This window comes from Aythya fuligula, chromosome 6 (assembly GCF_009819795.1).
Source record: "Aythya fuligula isolate bAytFul2 chromosome 6, bAytFul2.pri, whole genome shotgun sequence".
In the NCBI taxonomy this organism is placed as follows: Eukaryota; Metazoa; Chordata; class Aves; order Anseriformes; family Anatidae; genus Aythya; species Aythya fuligula.
The window spans coordinates 34,483,391-34,503,535 of NC_045564.1; the positions used below are offsets into that span (position 1 = coordinate 34,483,391).

Below are 20,145 nucleotides of genomic sequence, written 5' to 3' on the forward strand. Positions count from 1 at the left end.
TTTAGTGCACATAAACTGCGAGACTAAGAGAACACGGAGCTAAAACTGAGGACTCAGATTAGTGATTTTTTATGCCCTGAGGGAATACAAGATCTAAACAGATGCACACATAAGTGAATAAGATCCAGCGATACTAGGGGAATAATGCCAACTGCGTCAACAATATGAAAAGGCTACTGTTCAGAAACGTCCAACAGATAGCAGACTCTGGTCCCAACAGACAGTCTGGGAAGTGAAGAGATTTAATTAAAAGGGGGAGCAACCCTGAAACAAAGGTAAGCACAGAGATAAGAACACCTCCCCAAAAAAAGCATTTTCCTTTTACAGTATCATGGTCAAAAAAGAAGCATACATAGCTGCTGTGTACCAAAAGAGCTGGCATCCACAATAATGTTACCCTGTCATTTTGTATTGGTATTTAGAAGTTTTCCTCAGAGAGAGGCGTAGGCTGAAACATCAACATATCAGTATTAAGAATTCCTGTTTTCTTCCTGTAGCTTTTAAGTTGTAGATATTAACAAAGATGAAATGCTTATCTATTCAAATAGAAACACAATTTTGACCTTAGCACATTACTGTGAAGACAAAACATGTTGTTTTGATATTTACAAGATGCCGAAATTAGCAGCACTTCACAATCAACCACATACCATCCTTGATAAAACAGCCTTGCAAAAGACCCTCTGGAGGAGGAGAGAGAAAAAAAAAATGAAAATAAAACAAATCAGTTATCAGTAGCGGATTTTCAACCCAAACTTCAAAAACATCAAATCATTGCACTTGAGCGCTGTAGACAAGGGAGTCACAAAGCTTAAACTGGAAGCAGACCCTGCATACATTAAAAATGTTTTCCAACACCACCTAAAAAGCATCCAGCGACTGCCAGAGCTGCTTCTGCTGAGCATGAAATCTACTATCCAGGTGAGAATGGAAGGGGCAGTGTAAATTAATGATAAATTTCTCGTTGGCCCAATATATACTCCTCCTGGTACATATACATGTATATACCATGATCTTTTTTCTAGCTAAATGTGAGACTGAACTGTTACCTTGAGATGTTTTAGCCACGTGCAGCTGTTCTTACAGTTTCTCAGTGAGTAACACAACCACTTGGAGCTTAGGCACTGAACAGAGCAGCCATGCTAAAGGAACTCTGGTTTTAACTAATGTCTGAACAGCAAATAACCACATGTTAACACAGCTGATGCCTTCCACTAGGGCGAGACACCTCAGTGAGCTCAGCACAACCACACACAGAAGCCTACACCAAAGATCACTGCCTCACAAGCACTCCAGCGGGCGGGCATGGATCACTGTCCGAATATTACTGCTGGCTGCAGACTAATGCAGTTTTAACAAGCTCAAAGCATCTTGCTAAAATGAATCTGTCATTATAAATAACTGACAGTACAGTGGGCACACAGCGTAATGCATTCACCAAGGCTATCACATGGTGGTAGAAATTAGCTTTGGTACTTCGCATGTTCCTCTGCTGATAACAGTTCAGGTTTCTACATATACTTTTTATTCTGGCAATTTCACCTACTAAAAGAGATCTTACTGTCAACTTCACGCATATACGTGGTATAAGAGAAAATCCCCTGAAAGACTAACCCGATATCATTAAATTCTACCACTAGTAAGCCGGTGCCTGAGGAGTGCAGCCCTATCCCTGTGCACCAGAGCAGTGCTTACACCGGCAAGCCTGGAAGCTCAGGCTTCCGAAATATCTACCCAAATGTTTGCATCTTTAACCAAGCTAGGAAGATGTGCTTCCTGAGAGATGGGATTCAGCCTCAGCACAGCATAGCACCAGACCAGCACGTAATCTATCTTCAGGCTTGAACAGAATCCATGCACATACCTGTGTATTCACAACTATGGGAGCTCCTTAGACGTTATGGGCAATTAGAAGTAGGATCGTTATAGCAAACGCACACACCATTTATGAGAAGGGTTTTTTGCACTGCTCTGAGAGTAGAAAGAAACAAATTCAAATAAAAGCATGTCTGATGTAGTGCTCCCCTGCACAGCCAGAGAAACATTAAGAAAGCTTAATCACAAAACAAAGCTCCCCAGCATAGATAGCCACAGAGTAGCATCCTAGAAATCAAACCCAAGGCTTCTTTTTGCACTATGTAACTTTTAAAATTTGTTTTCTTAAACAAGCAAGCACTAGCTTCCCAGCTTTATTTATTTATTTAGTTAGTTAAAGAGCAAGGTGACAACCCCTTTCAATATGTGTCATATATGCAAACATGTCCAAATGTGGATTAAAAAATAAAGCTTTGAGGGAGCTGTGGGTGCTGCATCACTGGTTCTTCTATACGATTGACTTCTCAGCAGCAATTTTATACATCTCTTATCATCTTTCTCCAAAATGGAAAAGGAACATTCCCTTGACTGTGTATGAAGTTTTTCAGTTATTTACTGTGATACAAAAATCAAACTGAGAAAAAAAAAATCTGTTGCAGAATCTCTTGGTATTTTTATGCATTCAAAACTGTAAGCCTGCTGGCAATTCGCATGTGACAACAAATACAGCTGAGTCATGGAAAAATAGAATAAACATTCTATGATTTATGGTTTCCAGTTTTACCACAGAAAAGCAACCAAGCTGTCTGGATGAGTGTAATTTTCACTTTTCTTCCCAGGCTTACATCACTCCCTATTGGAACTAAGTATTGCAATTACTTTGAAAACTAAATTGCTTTTGAAGAATAAAAATAAAAAAACTACGTCGCTGACAGAACCACAGGATAAAGGTATTTGACTAACAAAAGGTTTGCACTGACCTGCATGATAACTGGGGAACTGATTAACTCCTCATTCTCCTTCTTGCACAAACTTTCCCTCATGAGGCCAGGAGGACATTTGGTCCTACACAGCCTTCCCAAGCTTTTTAACAGGGCAGCTGTGGCAGATCATTGCATCAATGTGAACTGTACTTCCTACAATGCCAAGCTGTGGCCGCATTACGGATGTTGACCATATGAACTCATGTTGTGTGCTCTCATGTTTCTGCCTCCTTTTCCTGAGAGCAGGCCAAAAAAAAAAAAAAAAAAAAAAAAAGGGACCAGGTTTTAGAGGTCAAGGGACACTACATGAAGCTCTTCAACCCATCATCATATATTCTTTTCTTTAAGTTTCACTTACTCAAACTTACCCTTATTCCAGCTTAGCAGGAAACATTTATCTGTTCACATTTTCCCGCTATTTCCTAAATTTGAGTTCCAACTTCTGTAAAAACACTTGCTGCAAATGCAGAATTTATCTCGTGCACTCCAAGGACAGTTTTGGACAGGTAACTCACAGCAGCCTGTCCCAGTGGCCTGCACACAGAAAGCACGGCTAAATGCCCAGAAGCAACGACTTCACAGACCAAGCCTTAAAGCAGGTCAGTAGAAATGGAACCATTTATAAATAGTTTAAAAAACAATCCCATTTCTTAAGCTGGAGACAGTGGCTTGCCCGTATAGAGCAAATTTAAAAATCAGGCTTCCTAACATGACAGATTATGCAGTTTTTCCCCACATTTTGCTTGCTGTCTACTTCAATCATTAACAATCTTTGTGCCAGCTCCGGATTACCAAAAAAATAAAAATACCAAACAAACACGTCTCTTAAAGACAGTATTCTTTTTTTTTTTTTTAATCTAATTTAAGAGCTTTCCAACATCTTCTAGTTGTGTTTTAATTTAATCATAAAAAAATTGTCTGCCAGAACTAGTAATATATTATTTAACTGAAATAAATGCATCTGTTAATGTGTTTAATTAAGCATACAAAATGCTTTATTTCATTTTATTTGTATTTAATATTTCCTGTTTTCCCTGAAGTATTTATTATCCAAGGCATGATTCTTCTAATCTTAGATATACTCTGGGACTTAAGTACTATTTTATATCAGCATTTCTCAGCTGCTTTTATCGTGAATAGATATATTATAAACCATGTTAATGAGCTGTTTAGTATTCATGTATTAGACTTTTCCTCATTTTATATGGAAATAATACTATAAAAATTCTAAGAATACTAGTTTTATGTGCACGATAATGATGAGATGCAAAGCAAATAAGGAGGAGGAAATCTGGTGGCAGTGAATATGAAATGGATTAGTACCTCGTCAATGTGCTTTACATTGGTTTAAAATTATTAAGCATGTAATTAAGTAGGATCAATTGCACTGTTTGTTTTTGAGGTAATGTTTCAGCTATTTTAGATGTTTTTATCTTTAAGAATTTACTTTCACACTAATGATATTCTTGTAATCTCCCCCCTCCTGCTATGAAGCCACATAGTCAGGGTATGCATGTAACCCACGACATATCAGGAAATGACCAGGGCATAAGGCCAGGCCAAAGTCACTCTAAAGAAAGATAAGAACAAGGCAAATTAAACAATTTCATAAACATAAAAATAGTTCAGTTCAGCTGACCTTATTAATCAGATGTATTCCAGTCCCCAGGACTGTTAGCAGGAAAGAAATGCTACAGCTACGTGCAGCAACTGCAGCCCTGACCTGGCTGACCTCAGAGCAATCTCCAGTGCAGCCAAAGTGAAATGAGATTAGGCTTTGTAGGAGCCTAATGAGTCAAACTGTCAGCCTTCAGCACACTTACAACTGAATGCAGATCACAGAAATAAATAAAATGTGGAATTCTCACTTTGTATAAGGTGGGGACAGAGAAGACTATTTTCTAGCTAGGATAGAGAACTTACAAGTGCTTTGCTGAATTAAAAAAAAATAAAAATGTACACCTTTTTTACATCTGCTGTTTAACTGAATTGTCTCATTTAAAACCAGGAATTCCAAATCTGTGAAACTATACATTTGTTGTTATGGAAAATCTGATGTCTGTGCCCCCCACTGTCACCCCCCTCCCAAAGATGTGGAGTATCTCGTGTTATTGCAAATACACCATCAAGTTACACTTCTAAGAAGCTGAGACTTTGATGAGGTTGTAAATTTCAGACAATAAATATGAGTTTGGCATTCTTATAAGGAAACTTGGGTCCAATCGTGTTCTCAAGAATAGAATCAACTGACAATTATTTCGTACGGGGCACATCCAAGTTTTGCGTAGAACCTCATGCTTGTTTCTGAGGACATAGCTCGCTGTCCTGCAAAGCTACACGCAGATATTGGTACTTCTTTGAAAAAATGAAGTGAGATGAAAGCATTAAGCAATTCCAAGATGTGAAAGTATTTCATTTGGCACAGTAAAGTTTCACCTAGAAATACTGGGACAAGTATAAGAGCTGCTAAGACAAGGACTTCCTGGATTAGATCTGTAGATCCAAAGTTAACATAAGAAACTAAATCCTGAAGGGCACTTTTGAAATGAAATCTCTTCCATAATCATTTCCTTTTCTGCCTTATTAAAAGGGTAAAATGTAGTGCACTTGAATGCAGACCACTGAGTTACACTCCTGTTCCATAGTTATGCATTATTCTTTGCGAGCAGAGTTTTTGTCTTCCATTATTTCTTTGACCATAGCAAAGTGTCCTCTTTACTAAAACTACTGTGCATTATAGAGCTAAAAACACATCCAAGTTCTTATTTTAAATCACAGCCCTATTTTCAAAAAAAGAGCAATTTTACTTCTCTTCCAGCAAGCCATCTGCCTGCTAATGAGGGTTGTTTTCATCAGTAATTTTGAGAAGAAAAATGGTTATTACACTTTAGCACTTTAAGTGACAAATAGAGAATACCACCCAGCCCACTATTTTAATGCCTAGCATTTCTCCCAGTACAGGATCTGCAGGCCAGACATATCACATAAACATTTCTAATGAATCTCAGTGTAATTGGGGCTCATAATGAATGAAGTAGCATCACCTCAGATTAAAATCTTTGAACAAGACATTTCATATATAATATTGCTGTGATTTATAAATCCTGCAGAAATAACCTCTTTACATCAGCAGTCAAAAAAAGGTTTTGATGATGCTACAGGCTTACATTTTTAATTTTCAACACCTAATCAATAGACAAAGCAGTGATTCAGTAATTTGTCTACCTCCATTTTACCAAAGCTATTCCTGGCAGGCACTGGAGTGACATCCTAACAATCAAGGCTATCACAATCATCTGGATATTTGGCTAAATTATCCTACTTAAAATGTATTCCACATTTCCCCAAATACTTTTTTCGTGATGCAGACTATTGAACAGCACTAGCAAAAACCAAAGGGACTGTTGAGGAAGATAAAAACTGCAGAAATGAAGGAATAAGAATTTAGACATCACTGAAGAGAAAAGGATGAGACCTGTGAGTCTCCCATAAAAGGGAAAGGGAATCTGCTCATAATGATAACAGAAGAAAAATAAGGGAAACAAATAGTTTAATAGTTTAATGGCAGAATCACAGGAAAATAATGAATAAAACAACAGTGAAGACTAGGACTAAATAAATTAAAAAAAAAAAAAGGAAAAATACAGAGTTGAAGAAAAAAACAAAAGTCAACTGCAGAAGAGTTGCAAGGAGAGAGAGAGAAGAAAAAAAAGAAGAAACAAATTGTTAAGAAGCACAGGAATGCAAAATAAGTGGGATAGAAATAAATTCACATGTAAATAGGGACAAAAACATTATGGTAAAAAAGTTTTAAACATACTCACCTAAATAGAGAGATTCTACCAAATTAAAAAAAAAAATAAAAAATAAAAATAAATAATCCTTTAACTACAGTGCTATTGCTTAGCTCTTCATTGGGTTCTCCTGCACTGACAGTCAGGGGACATATCCCTCCTGTAAAACCAGATAGGACCATGTGCATACCTGTAAGCTTGCCCATGCCCAAACTGAGATTACCACTGAGACACAAATCTTTTATTGCCAACTGTTTTTTGCAGCATTGACCTTCCTGACAATAATGTCATTACGTTAGGCTTCACAGCCAGCACAACCTCATGAAAGAGAAACTGTGACAAGCCTTGCTATCTCTTCTCTCTACTTTTTATAAAATAAAATTGCTTTGGGTTAAAAACTTGCAAACGATCTTAGCCAAAGTATGACTTACTTTTATGTTTTTCAAGAGATTGATCTTTTCATTTTCTTGTCTTATGAGTATATATCCCATTAGAGTTGCTTCTGTGTAGGAAGTGCAATTTTAGCAAGCAATTAATCCATAAATGAGCTGTTTCAGAGTTTTAGGTATTGGACATCATCCTTCAAAGGCTCTATCCTGCCCTTGTATTATACCTACATGTTTCCACAGACCTTAAAAGAGGCCCATTTTGTCAGCAATGATCTAACTGAATTCCCCGTGAATCACTTTCAGGAAGCCATACAAAAGATAATCAGCTACAGACAAAAAAAAAAAAAAAAAGTAGTATATTTACAATGACCATGTCACTGAGATGCAATGACCTCTAAACCCTTCAATCCTGAACTTCTTGTTGCATACTTTATACCAGAAATTACAGAGGGGAAAAAACACAGCTTGTGAGCTACAGAAGTTATACCTATTTGAACCTGGGCCTCTTGCTAGGGATGTTGAGCTTCTGTGATATAACAATATCATGATGCCCTGTGTGGTTCTCATCTTTCACACAGACTGGAGATACTGTGATTTTGCCACCCTGCCCCTGAAGTAATTCATAAATTTATTTTTATTTTATTTTATTTTTTTAATTTGCCCCATGTGCATAGGCTGAGAGAAATCTAACGCTGCATTTTGTGTAATCAGATGGCCACATGAACTTCAGCACTTTACTGAGTCCAAGGGAAAATCTTATCTAAAGATCATTTCATATTAGAAGCTCAATGCATCTCACAAAGGAATTTTCCTTTGCTGAACTTCTTACACACCACACAGATCTCCCACTGCACGTTCACAAGGCAGGAATCATTATCAGTAAACCCCAAACGGGCTAGCCTTAGGAAAGCATACTGGCCTATACTAAAAGTTAATTCAAAAATGTGCATTGGTAAGTTGGAGATAACAATTTGAATAACTATATATCATATTCACACTAGCTGCATAATCATAACTACAAATCTATTGCAAAGTTTTCAACTTGCTTTTAAGGTAGTTACATCTCATAGAAATAGGTCTGGGTGTATGGACTATGTAAAGGCCCACATTAAAGAATATACAGACCAGAGATCAAAGTAGAGTTGAATATAAAAAAATACAGAAACAAGCTAATGAAAACATTGTTGAATGATCTTAGTCTTTAAAATTATTATTTTTAAAGCAAAAGCAATTCTATTTCCTGACAAATTATGGGCACACATCCCCTGATAACATTAGGAAGAAGTTTCAAAGTAAGGGCCATAGCTGTATGCTTAATCACCCCAAGTACTCACACAGAAGCTAACAAGCTGGTTTTATTCACACAAGGATAACACACGTCTTCCAGTGATTTGAAAATACACTTCTGTGTCAGAAGCGGTTTTACCAGCCATTGGACTAGTAAACTATAAAAAGAAATTGCCTCTAAATGTTCTCTAAGGCCTCCATACCATCACTTATATATTACTGACTGCGACAGAAAAAAAGTACAAAATTATGTTATTTACCAGCCTACGATGTGCACTCACCTGCACCCAAGGATGGGGTGGCCCAGAGGGAGGAAGAGCAGAACAAGTGCTTAAAAACAAAGGAACATCCCCAAAGCAGAAAACCTCTCATGGGGACAACTGGGCCCAACCAATGGCTGTCCCAAACCCCACAGTGGATCAACCTGAATTCCTCCAGCTCAACTGTAACAGAGGATTTGTCTCAATGGGGTGCTTCTCTGTAACCTTTCCAAAAGGCTTAGAGGGTACGAACACCATCGACATTCATCCTTTCCAGACTGTTTGCTCTAATATTCGGTTAACTGCCAGAACATCAGCAATCCTATCACACCAGCAAAACGACCTTTCCTGGAGGGGGCAAGCACGCCAGTTTTCCCAAATGACAGAGCAAGGAGAAAGCAGAGGTCAGAAGCTGAAGCCAAGGTGAACATCTGCATGACTGCTGCCTGAGGAAAAGGGGCAGAATACATCAAAATATTCAAACAGGACAAAGCACAGCAAGTATCTACATGCCAAAAACTACTATGGCCGAGACAAAGGCCACAATAAATACATCTTTGCTAGTGCTTACCAACCACAGTTGCTTTGCCAGGGGAAACCACAAAGAGATCCTCACTTGTGTTTCCTTTCAGCTCTGCAGAATCAGTACCAGGAAAGTTCATCCTGCTTCAAAACACTTATCTTGTTCTGTCAGAAGCACTTCTCTTCACAAGCTAACATATAACCGTGGCAATATTGTGTGGTTCTACTACGCATTTAACTTAATTTTACATAAACCAGCAAAAGTTTCATAAGATCTATTGACATTTGTCATTTTGTTGTGGTTTGTTTCCCACAAGAGCTATAGAAGTTATGTTTCATGCTACTGATATGAAAGATCTTGATTTGGAGAGAAAAAGTGGGTATACATTCATCACCTCACACAAATCTGTTTAATACAACTATCAACATGGTTAAGCATCTTGAAGAATATAATAAGCAGCTATTTTAAATAGCAGATTTCTTTTCTTTCCAATAGTAAATATATACAGCAATATTATGAAGGGTAAAAACACCAGCATATTTTTCCCTTGCATCCAGTGATTTGTCATTTACTTTCAACAGCCTCATTGCAGCCCATCTTGAATGTATGCAAGTTATTTATTGATCTGGAATTTTCAAAAGCTACTTCTGAGTGGTTTGGGAACCTGACTTATATTGAATTTCAATGACTCTACTTGTAAAAGAATTAGGAGCTTTAGGAAATTTTATCTTTATTGTTTCATACTGCAGGAGCGATGAAGCACCCAATTATTCTTTGCTGGTAAGACAACTACAATCAAGGTACCAAATTAACAACTTTTAAGCTTGTGAAACTAGTCTCACATAATTAGCATCCAGAGAATGAGAAAAGCTATTTTAGCATACAAAGTGAGACTCAAGCTTTTAAACAAGGTATTTCTGGTTTCTGCCTTTCTCTTACTCCTTCAAATTCAGCTTAGCCATGATTACAGAAGATGATAGTCCCTCAACATCCTACAGAAAGATTTATCATCAGAGATGATTTCAACATGTTTTGATAAGGCTGTATCTATTCAAACTTCTAGAGATACGAACCATTCATATCTGATGACCTGTTAATATAAATTGGGGTTCTTTCAATTCTGGAAGAGTCAGCTACAAATGAACTGTATAAGTGGCTTGTATTCAAATAGCCCTTTGGATAACATTTAAGAAAGCTCTAATACAAGACCAGTGGTGTCAGGATAACAAAAGTCTAGCTGGGGACAATATGAGAAACAGTTGTTGTCCAGTGGTGCAGGGTGAATCGTTTTCAGAATTTTGATGCTGCTAAAATAACCAAGTGTCAAGTTCTTTTATATCTTGGTAGTAGAACAGCCTGATATTTTAACTGTGTTTTTTCCTCTCATAAGATATTCTTGGTACTCAAGCAAATACTTAAGGTCACAGATGTCTCTAATAGGTACCTGTGCCATAGCAAAGCACTGCAGCCTGGAACAAGCCACAGAATAGTATGAAGAGTTCAGGGTGTACTTGTGCCAGACCTCAAATCTCCACAGGGCAAGTATTGGCCAGTTCTATAGCATCTTCCTCTATTTCATGGCTAAGAGAAAATAAAACATCCTTTGCACTGAACATCACAAAACTAAACACATTCAGTGTGCACAGCTTCAGAAAGAAGTTACAGAATATGAGTAATTTCTTTCCCTCCTCTTTCACCTTTCCTTAGTACGATGCACTCTGACAGAGAGGAGTTTATGAACTGAGGTTAGACAACCATATGCAAGCCAGACAAATCCTTAAGCCTAAAGCTGTTAAAACACATAAAAATCCTTGAGTAGTAAAACAGATGGAGTCATCTGCAAATACACCTTTTAAATCTTGACCCTGTTAGTAGGAGGTTGAGAGGGAAACCTGGAAATAGTATATCAGACCAAATCTTCACATTTCAGAAGCCATGCACTGATGTTTTCTGTGCAACCACAAGGCTTATTTAGAGATGAATATGTTAGTGAGAGTGCCAACTGTAATGCAACATGCACTGGTACCCCAAAATAACAATGTTTTGAATTGGTGCTTTGAGATACTTGAGACAGGGGAATGCTTACAGCTTAACAGCTATATTAGTAGCAGGAATGGTAAAATTAGTAAAATTCAATATTAGCCAGACCTTTACAACTACTTAGCAACTAAAGCAGGGAATATAAAGTAGATATTAGGTGTTACAAAAGGTTGTCACCATATTTGATTTCTGAACTCCATTCATTTCAAAAGTACTTTTAACCCTTTTGTATTTATCCCAGTAAAATAGTTTAGCAGATAAGCCTATAGACAAGAAATAAAATAAATCTTTAAGTAAGGAAGTCATATAAACATTTGCACCTACCTCCAGACTGACAGCTGTCTGTAAAAGTCAAACATGTCTGGCCAGATTCTGGGGCACCTGACAGAGTTGTATTGATTTCAGGTGAGCTGGCTGATTTAGCCTACAGAAGAACCAAGCCTCATCCGATTAGGTTAAGTAAATTGATTTTTGAATCCTGACTATTTGCAAAAACCTTATGAACAACCTAGAGAATTACCACCCAAGAAAGGGTAGAAATTACTTGGTCAAGAGTTTTTACTACTATAGTTTTCTAAAAATGAATTTTCTTATGAACAATTCACTAGCAGAGAAGCAACAAAATCTGTTCACTAAATTATTCATTCTGAATTACTGAACCAGGTTCATTCACATTATAAAAAGCAGTAGCTTCACTGAGAACAGAATGAATCGCAGCTGCTAAGAAACAGACAGAACACATGCAAATGCTGTAGGAATTCACTTCTGGTCTTACAAAGCTATTCGTGAGATGATTTAGTGGGAGATGGGAAGTAGAATGGGGACAGACCAGTGATGGATGTTCTCTTTTGACTCAGAAGAGCACAGGCCATGACAGGACAGCTCCATCATGCTTGTCCAAAGGAAGCCCAACACAGACAAAGAAAGCTGTGTCAGCACGAAGCCCTACCCCAACCTTTGCCAATGCAGAGACAAAATTCAACATAAATGAAAAAAAAAAATCACCTTTTTCTCCTTTCTGTCCAATCCTGGATCTCTTTATTAAAGCTAGTATAGGGACTATATTGCATGATTTCAGACAGATTCCTGAGAAAATTAGTTTATACAATGATATATGTGTTTGTAGACCAATAGCTTCCAGGCTATTACAAAGTCTGGTAAAAACACCAGCAGGACAGAGGCCACAGAGATATTGAGTACCTAAAAGTTTTCTGCAGATAGATGGCTGAGTGATTAGTGAGACTAATAAGAATTTTCATATTCTCAACTGTGGGAAAAGCTGCAGCATGAGAATTTATCTCTTTTTAGACACCTTGAAATCCCCATGGGAGAGAAGTTAAGAACTTCCACTTGCAGGAAAAGCTTTGATCCATGTTTTCACATTATTAGAACCCAGAAAACCCTATTACTAGGCACAAATCCACAGAAAATCAAACTTCATTTGTTTACGGCTACAGGAACAACTAGCAATACCTGTCAAGCCACACCAAATAATTCATCTTACATAAGTCAGCAAAGGGCTGACAAATAGAAGCTGCATTCATCTATAAACAAACAGACACATGACGCAGTGCACTAAAACTGGAAAGTGCTGCGTCCCTGGCATTAACACCACAGAGTCCTCAAATATTTCATAAGGCTATTTTAAGGTAGTTTATAACTCCTTATGGATACGATGATACAAAGTGTCAGCAAGAAAATTAAGGAACATTATATTCATCTCCGATGGGAAGCAACTTACCTGATGAAGCTGTAGTACATATACGTATTTCAAGATATATTAGATTTGACAGTAAATTACGCTGACTAAACAAATACAAAACCATTAATACTAGAATATCATCGCAAGCAAATATATGGGAAAGTTTCTCCCAGCATCCCAGTGCTGTCACTGGGTCCTCATGCAGAGGCCTGGGCTGAGTTGAACTGAAAGGGAGAGGCAGGGCAGTCCCATTACAATTACCTTCTCAGCCTGTACACTCACACGTTGTCCAGGCACCTCATCAACACAGGGCTACCTAAAATGTATTCTTAAAGATGCAAATGTCAGAACTCAACAGTCAGAAAAGCAATGATGCTAACTACTGCTGATGTAGAACAGCACAAGCAACGCATCCTACAGAAACTGTTTGCATTTGCATTAAGGAAACGTGCTTCCAAAAGGATCAGACCTGCTTGTGTCAGAATAGGGTGGGCTTTGCCACCCTCTTCCCCTTTCTTTAAGTTATCCATAATCTTCAAAGGCTATGTTTTAATGTGCTGTGATTTTGAATGGCATTATTAACACAGATCATGTGGTCCAGTACAATAAATATGCAAAGTGCTTGGGAGGAAAGTAACCAGGTAACCAGCAAGCTGCTAGATCTGGAACTACGTGCTAAAAATCCAGAAGCAAATTAAAAACTGCATGTGACAATTTTTGTGTTCTTATTGCAATATTCATTACTTGAAAAGGTTGAAGCTGTAGATGTATTATGGTTCAAATGTATGCTTAGAAGTGTTATGCTACAGAAGACGATAATCAATAACCAGTGCAATAATAAAATCTTAAGCATACCACCAAAAACGTATTTTGTTTTTAAAAATCCCAAATGGTTTCAAAAGCTGTTAATCAGAGCACCCTCACCACAGTCCCAGAAGCAATTTTCCTATCAGTTTCAAGGAACAAACCATGGAGCAGTAAGGTTGCAATCATAGGTACTTGCCCAGAATAATATATATAAATAATATACATAATTATTATAATATAAATAATATTTGCCCAGTCAGAAATGGTTTCTAGACATCTCTACTTTTCAGTCCCTCATTTTAAAGATTAGACTCCTAAATAGTGTCTGATGTTTGATACTTTCTTTTCTTTTTACTTTTTACTATGGTTTATCAGTAAACCACATTTCTAACCTTATTGATTGTCAGTATTGCTTTGATATGAAATACATGTTTCTTCTCTTACATTAAATGATTATCCTGGGGATAAAAACCAGTAAATTCCCTCATTTTCCTCAAAATGCAGGAAACAAGGACACATTAAGATTTAATATCACCTCATCTGTAGTCTACAACGCCATAAGAAGAAAAAAAAAAAATCTGTAAGGTTGCTGCTCTGGTCTTCAGAAGCTCTTACCCACATTAAATTAAAAAAAAAAAAAAAAGAAAAGAAAAGAAAAGAAAAAAAACATCAAGGTCTTTTATAATAATTAAATGTGTTGTATTAAAGCTCTCTCTCAATTTCTGATCTTTGCTTCTTTTCCCTTCGTAGTTTTTACATCTTCTTTCATTTCTTCCTTTGATGTTTGCATGCTCTTAATACCTTTATTGAAAATATTTTGCACTATTCATTTCCACCCAGCCTTCCCTTTTTTTGAGGAATATCTTTTCCCTGTGCCTGACTTTGCCTCTACCCTCTACAGCTCAGTGAGAGCATAGGGAACATATGCTCTGGTGAGTGTTCATTACAAAGTGGCACACGAACAAAACACCTTCTGTTTCTTTTGTCTCTCACCTACACAGGGAATGTAACATGTTAACCTGATACAAAGGTTTAGTCAAGATTTAAAATAAATAAATAAATAAAATCAGAAGCTTTCCCTTTGATTATACAGTTAGTGCAAATGTAAATGTTACCTTTAAAAGGAAGTTAAAATAAATTTGGCACCTTCTTTACTTACATGTGTCTAAAGACTCATCTGAATCATCGGGACAATCAGGTTCTCCATCACACAGCCAGTGCTGGGAGACACAAGTCATGCCATCACGACACAGAAACTCTCCTACGTCACATAACTGATGTTCCTCTGAAAACAAGAATGGTTTAGAATGCAATAATTAAAAAATAAAGAAAAATAAAGTGGCACAATGAAAATTAAAAGTGAAAATTAAATGATTACAATCAGGAATCAAAACAAAGAACAGAAACAATGGGAAGCAGTAATTAAATGAGGTATTTAATGGTAATGCCTCTACTCAGGCTGGATAACCTAACCTCCGGCTGCAGTGTTTCAGTGGGAGCACCCCAACCAGACGTGAACAGGATTCGCACAAATCACCTCCATGAAAAAGAATTGTAGGAAATCCTATTCTTCTCTTCAGCTCTTTCACCATTAAGTTAATTTGTTAAGTAGACAGAACTCAACAAGCTTTAATATTCATGTTTCCAGCAGGGAGGTATCATATTCTCCTCCCCTGCCTGAGAAAAACATTGACAAATTGTTATTTCAAGTAATTGTGTTTTCTCCAGGACACATTTTTGTAAGCAAGCAAACGTCTTTTTAAATATATGTATGAGTTTTTGACTACTGCTTTAAATATGTACTTTAATGAGCAAGTCCCAAGAACTACTTTACTTTTCACGTAACAAAGCTGCAGTCAAAGTTAAAGGTCAAAATTGAGGCACCTTGGTAATTATTTCCTTAAAAATATAACAATTTTTGAAGCCTGGCACACCCAAACTATCAGTTGACTTTAACCAAAGTCTGATGTCCTTGAGATCTAGAAGAGTTAATTAACACAAGACTACTCTTTCATTAACTAACTCTTCCATCATTAATTAAAGCTCACAAAGCCTCTGTGCAATATATTGTATTCTCTTTCTCAACACATAAATTGCAGTAGTCCCTTCCACAAGGTTGGGATTGCAGATCACTGGAAAGGTTTCTCGATTATTCTCTCACACTTACATGACCAAGCAGTAATTTCTCTGGAGTTAATATTGTTACAAAGATATAAAAATTAGCATATAAGTGTTTTGGGGACGATAGTGTATTATTACTCTAGGAAATAACTGTAGGAATATTTTATTAAAATTAACCTATCCATTTCATCCTGCTTGCATTTAATTTTCAAGATCAGCCTCTAAAACTATTGATGGATACAGTTTCAAATTAGTCAAAGTTGCATCTATTATGCAGATAAATTTAATATTCTTTAATACAGCTGCATCATGGCTTCTGTAACTCTGTAGGAGTTGTTATATTTTAATTCTTTGCATTTACTACTACAGCAAGAAGCGCTGAGTTAAGTTGTTCATCTTTGTACAAAATGAACGACTGTGTAATTAAAAGTGCAGGTTTACATGCTCAAGGAAGCAGTTTTGCATTAAGCATCTCCCTGAAAAAATTTAAGATCCCTCTCTGGAAGTGCTTCTTGAAAATTCATACTGGAAGAAAGAAAGAAAGAGGGAGGGAGTTTGGTGAGTTTTAGCGTTTCAAGGATGTACAGTAATATAAGCAAATCCATTAATTTTTAATAATTTCTTTTAATAAGAATATTAAACTTCATAATAAATTTCTTTGCCTATAGAAACCTTGTAGCACAGTGTGAACTGTTATTTTCCATACATTACATTCATGTTCCTAAAAGGCATGGGAATCAAAACTAGCACGAAAACAATTATCTACCATGTCCACATACCACTCAAGATCCATTTTTCTTCACATGGGTGACCTTGGTATATATCAAATCAGTAGTAGAACTACTTATATGCTCAGTGCCCATTCAATACTTTTTCTTCTTTTTGCATATAGTTATTTCTCAGAGCAAAAGGAGTGGTTGAAATGGCTAAGTGTCATGGATTAAGATTGTTAAAGTTAACAATTTAAATTTATAGATTTCTGAACTGACAGCTAAGTGGCAAAAAAAAAAAAAAAAAAAAATGCTGAATATAAGAAGTTTAAGCTTCTAGAAACATTTATGCAGTGAAGTTTGTCCATGTGACTGGTTCTACAAGAACATACTGAATTACCGAAATGCAAAATTCCTATAGAAAAATAAACCTAATTTCTTTTCTAATTCCTAACTGGCAATAATTGACTAGAAGGAGAAATCAATGCTGTCATTTATGCTGAAATGTAATACTCCAAGTCTAATTATATGTTGCAGCAAGCGGAGCCCAGCATTAAAATTACATTTGAAGCCAATGGAGAATTTCAGTATAGTTATTTAAGTTTGTAAACAAATCTTGCAGTGATACTGATAAAATCAATGCAAAATTTGCAGAGATGTTCTTTTATATCTTTTAGGCGAGATGTCAGAATTAAACCCTGCCCAGAATTAACACCTGCAGCCATCTCTGAAGGAAACTCGGCAGCACGGGAGGAAATTCTGCATTCTTCTTCATATTTCCCCTTGGAGGCACCAAGTTGAAGGCAGACCAACAACCAGTAGGGCAACACTGATGTTAATTTAGAGACCGTTTTCCTCTGCAACATTCCGTTGTGTTTTATACTTATATCTGCAGTAAAATACCTTTTCACTACTCAACCTCAACTGCCAGTCAGACCAAAATGCAACCTCAGAGTAACACTGTCAATAGGATAAGGGCCATATCCTATCACTGTGATGAACGGTCACATACACCTACACAAATACATCTTCTCTCATTTGGGGTAAAGATTATAAAGTGATTTAAACAAACTTGATTTAAAAAAAAAACACACACACTTTGTAGTTCAGTCTTGGGCATGTATTTGGGAAAACAGCTTGTTTTCAACTTTTTAAATTTTCTTTTAATTGAAATAATTTAGCTATTTCCACACAAACTCCTTCCTCGTATTTTAATCAACAGTACAGAAATTATGGAGATCTAAGCTTTTTTAATTCTCTATCTACAGAAAAACCCTGCAGAGTGAAAAAGCACTAACTTATAGAACACTTTGAAAAACAGATCTTGTTTGGAAGAAAGCAGCTTTATATTCACTCAGGGTTTTATGAGCTCTGAAACTGCTTTTTCAAACTGTTTTCTTTTGCATATCTATAGAATTATCACTTATTTTCAGCTGCTATCTTTGTAAAATGAATTGGACCAGTTAATCATGTAATTGGTGTGTTTTGTTTTTTTTGTTTGTTTTTTTAAAGAAAAAAGAAAAATGCATCCTAAAAAAAAGTAATCATCTAAGATGGCCTTATTTCTTAACAGAAAAAAATATATACACTTTCAATGACACCTCTGCACACTGTTTCTTTCTGTATTGTGTGCTGTGCTAGCAGTCTCCCAGTGGATGAGAAAATTCACATACTTTTAACATACCAATTGTGAGATACAGAGCAGATGGTCAGAAATAATCTCTTGATGGGTAAATAAAAGCTTTGCCTCCCTAAGGACAGTACTCCTATGCTATGTCGCAAACACCTGGCAATGACTCTTGGAAGGAAAGTTTCACAAAAAAATAGCCAGTGCCTTTGTTTTAAAGTCACTGTTTCTACAGCCAAATATTTATTCTGTTAAAAGACAGGCACAGTTTTAAGAGGACAAAGCTCAAAATCTCTATTAGGAAACCAATTACACTAAACCTAAAAAAATAAATAAAAATCCAGGTTCAATTTATCAGTATTGCGGTTTCACAAGAATCTCACGTTCATACCTGCAGCACACTGCTAAGACAAGCGAAGGTGGAAGGGCTGCTCCCCATGGTGGCTGAGCTCAGGGTGGAGAGACTAAGGAGCATCAGGGCATGTGAGCAGGAGATTGACTGGTGGAGCAACTCCCTGGTGTGCCAGAGGGAAAGGGCACTGGGGAATGCTCCCCAAAGCATGGTGGAGCCTCTGCTCTGTCACCATCCAGAATATGGAGGGGACCAAAGAAATAAGGAGGGTTGGAAGTGAGTTCCACTTCAACGTCGCCAGCAACCCCTCTCCCCACCTATCTCTCTTCCCTCCATAATAGGTCTGAGGCCCTGGATCTTGAAGGAGCAGTAGGCGAGAATATGGTGGAATGCCTGCCTATGAGATCACATCAGAAGAGGCAGCTGACACCAAGCCTCAAGACTGCCTCCAAAAAGAAAGAAAGAAGGGTAATTGTAGTAGGAGGATCTCAAAAGGATCCCCTTTTGAGACGAAATGAAGAAAGAATTCAAAGCCTTGGGAAAGTTGTTGAAAGAGTTCAGAACACTTCATTTTTTCTTCCCTCCTCCTGTGCTGGGGTGATGATGTGGGACAAAGTAGAAGGATCCAGTCCAATGATTAGCTACATGACTGATACTACAGGCAGGGCTTTGGGTTCTTAGATAATGGCTGGTTTTATAAGACACCAGGCCTGACAGTAATAAGCAGGAAAGTTTTATCTCACAGGAGCAAAAGGGTTCTTGGACAGGAATTAGCAGGGCTCATTTGGAAAGCTTTAAACTAGATCCTAAGGGGGAGGAGGTTGTAACTGGGTTTACATCGGTGGGGCAGTGCCCTAGCAGTAATGAAGACTGGGAGACCTCCCACCCCCCTAGGGTGGAATCAGCATGCTCAGCTTGCTCCCTGAAATGCCTGTACACCAATGCACATAGCATGGGGAATATGCAGGAAGAGTTAGAAATCTGTGTTTGGTCAGGAGACTGTGATTTAGTTGCAATTACGGACACAGTGGGACAACTTACATGACTGGAATATGGTCATGGTTGGGTATGTCCTGCTCAGGAAAGCCAGGCCAGCAAGGCGAGGTGGCAGAGTTGCTCTTTACGTGAAACAGCAACTACATTGTGTTGAGTACCATCCAGGGGCTGATGAGGAGTGAGTTGAGAGTCTGTGGTTGAGAATTAAGGGGCAGACTGGCATGGGGGATACTTCTGTGGGTGTCTATTACAGGCCACCAGATAAGGCTGAGGAAGTTGATGAGGCCTTCTACAGGCAACTGATAGCAGCCTTGCAAACACAAATGGATGAAGTTTAGGAACAAAATATGATGTTTAAGTTCGTTTATACAAAATCTTTGAAGATAGACTTGAAGTTAGAACACTTCAAAGTTTCAGTACCCACAAAATTAGAGATTATCTTTCCTATGATAAAAATGAAATATAAAAACTTTGAAATTTACAATTTTCTCTCAATTTACAAGAAAGAAAAAGGGTAAAAGAAGATGGGCAAAGAACATCACAGGGGGACATGCTAGTAAACATGCTTTCCTTTTCAGTTTGGGGATGCCACCACACTTTTCTTATCAGAAGAAACTTTACACTGACAGCTTGGCTCCACGTGGAAAAAAAAAAAATCAGATAAACACATACAGTGTTGGACTCCATGATCTTTGCAGGTCCCTTTCAATCAAGTTACTATATTTTAAAGTGCTCAGCT

General features: G+C 37.3%; 1 protein-coding gene across 1 annotated transcript in view; it reads right to left on the bottom strand.

Moving 5' to 3' along the window:
• Window positions 1–15,192, bottom strand: part of LRP1B (LDL receptor related protein 1B) — a 501,801-nt gene extending 486,609 nt beyond the window's left edge. Inside the window, 2 exon segments of the mRNA XM_032190067.1 lie at window positions 14,760–14,885; window positions 15,138–15,192. Of these exon segments, the coding sequence (XP_032045958.1) occupies window positions 14,760–14,885; window positions 15,138–15,192 (181 nt within the window).
• Between the last annotated feature and the right edge of the window lie 4,953 nt (window positions 15,193–20,145).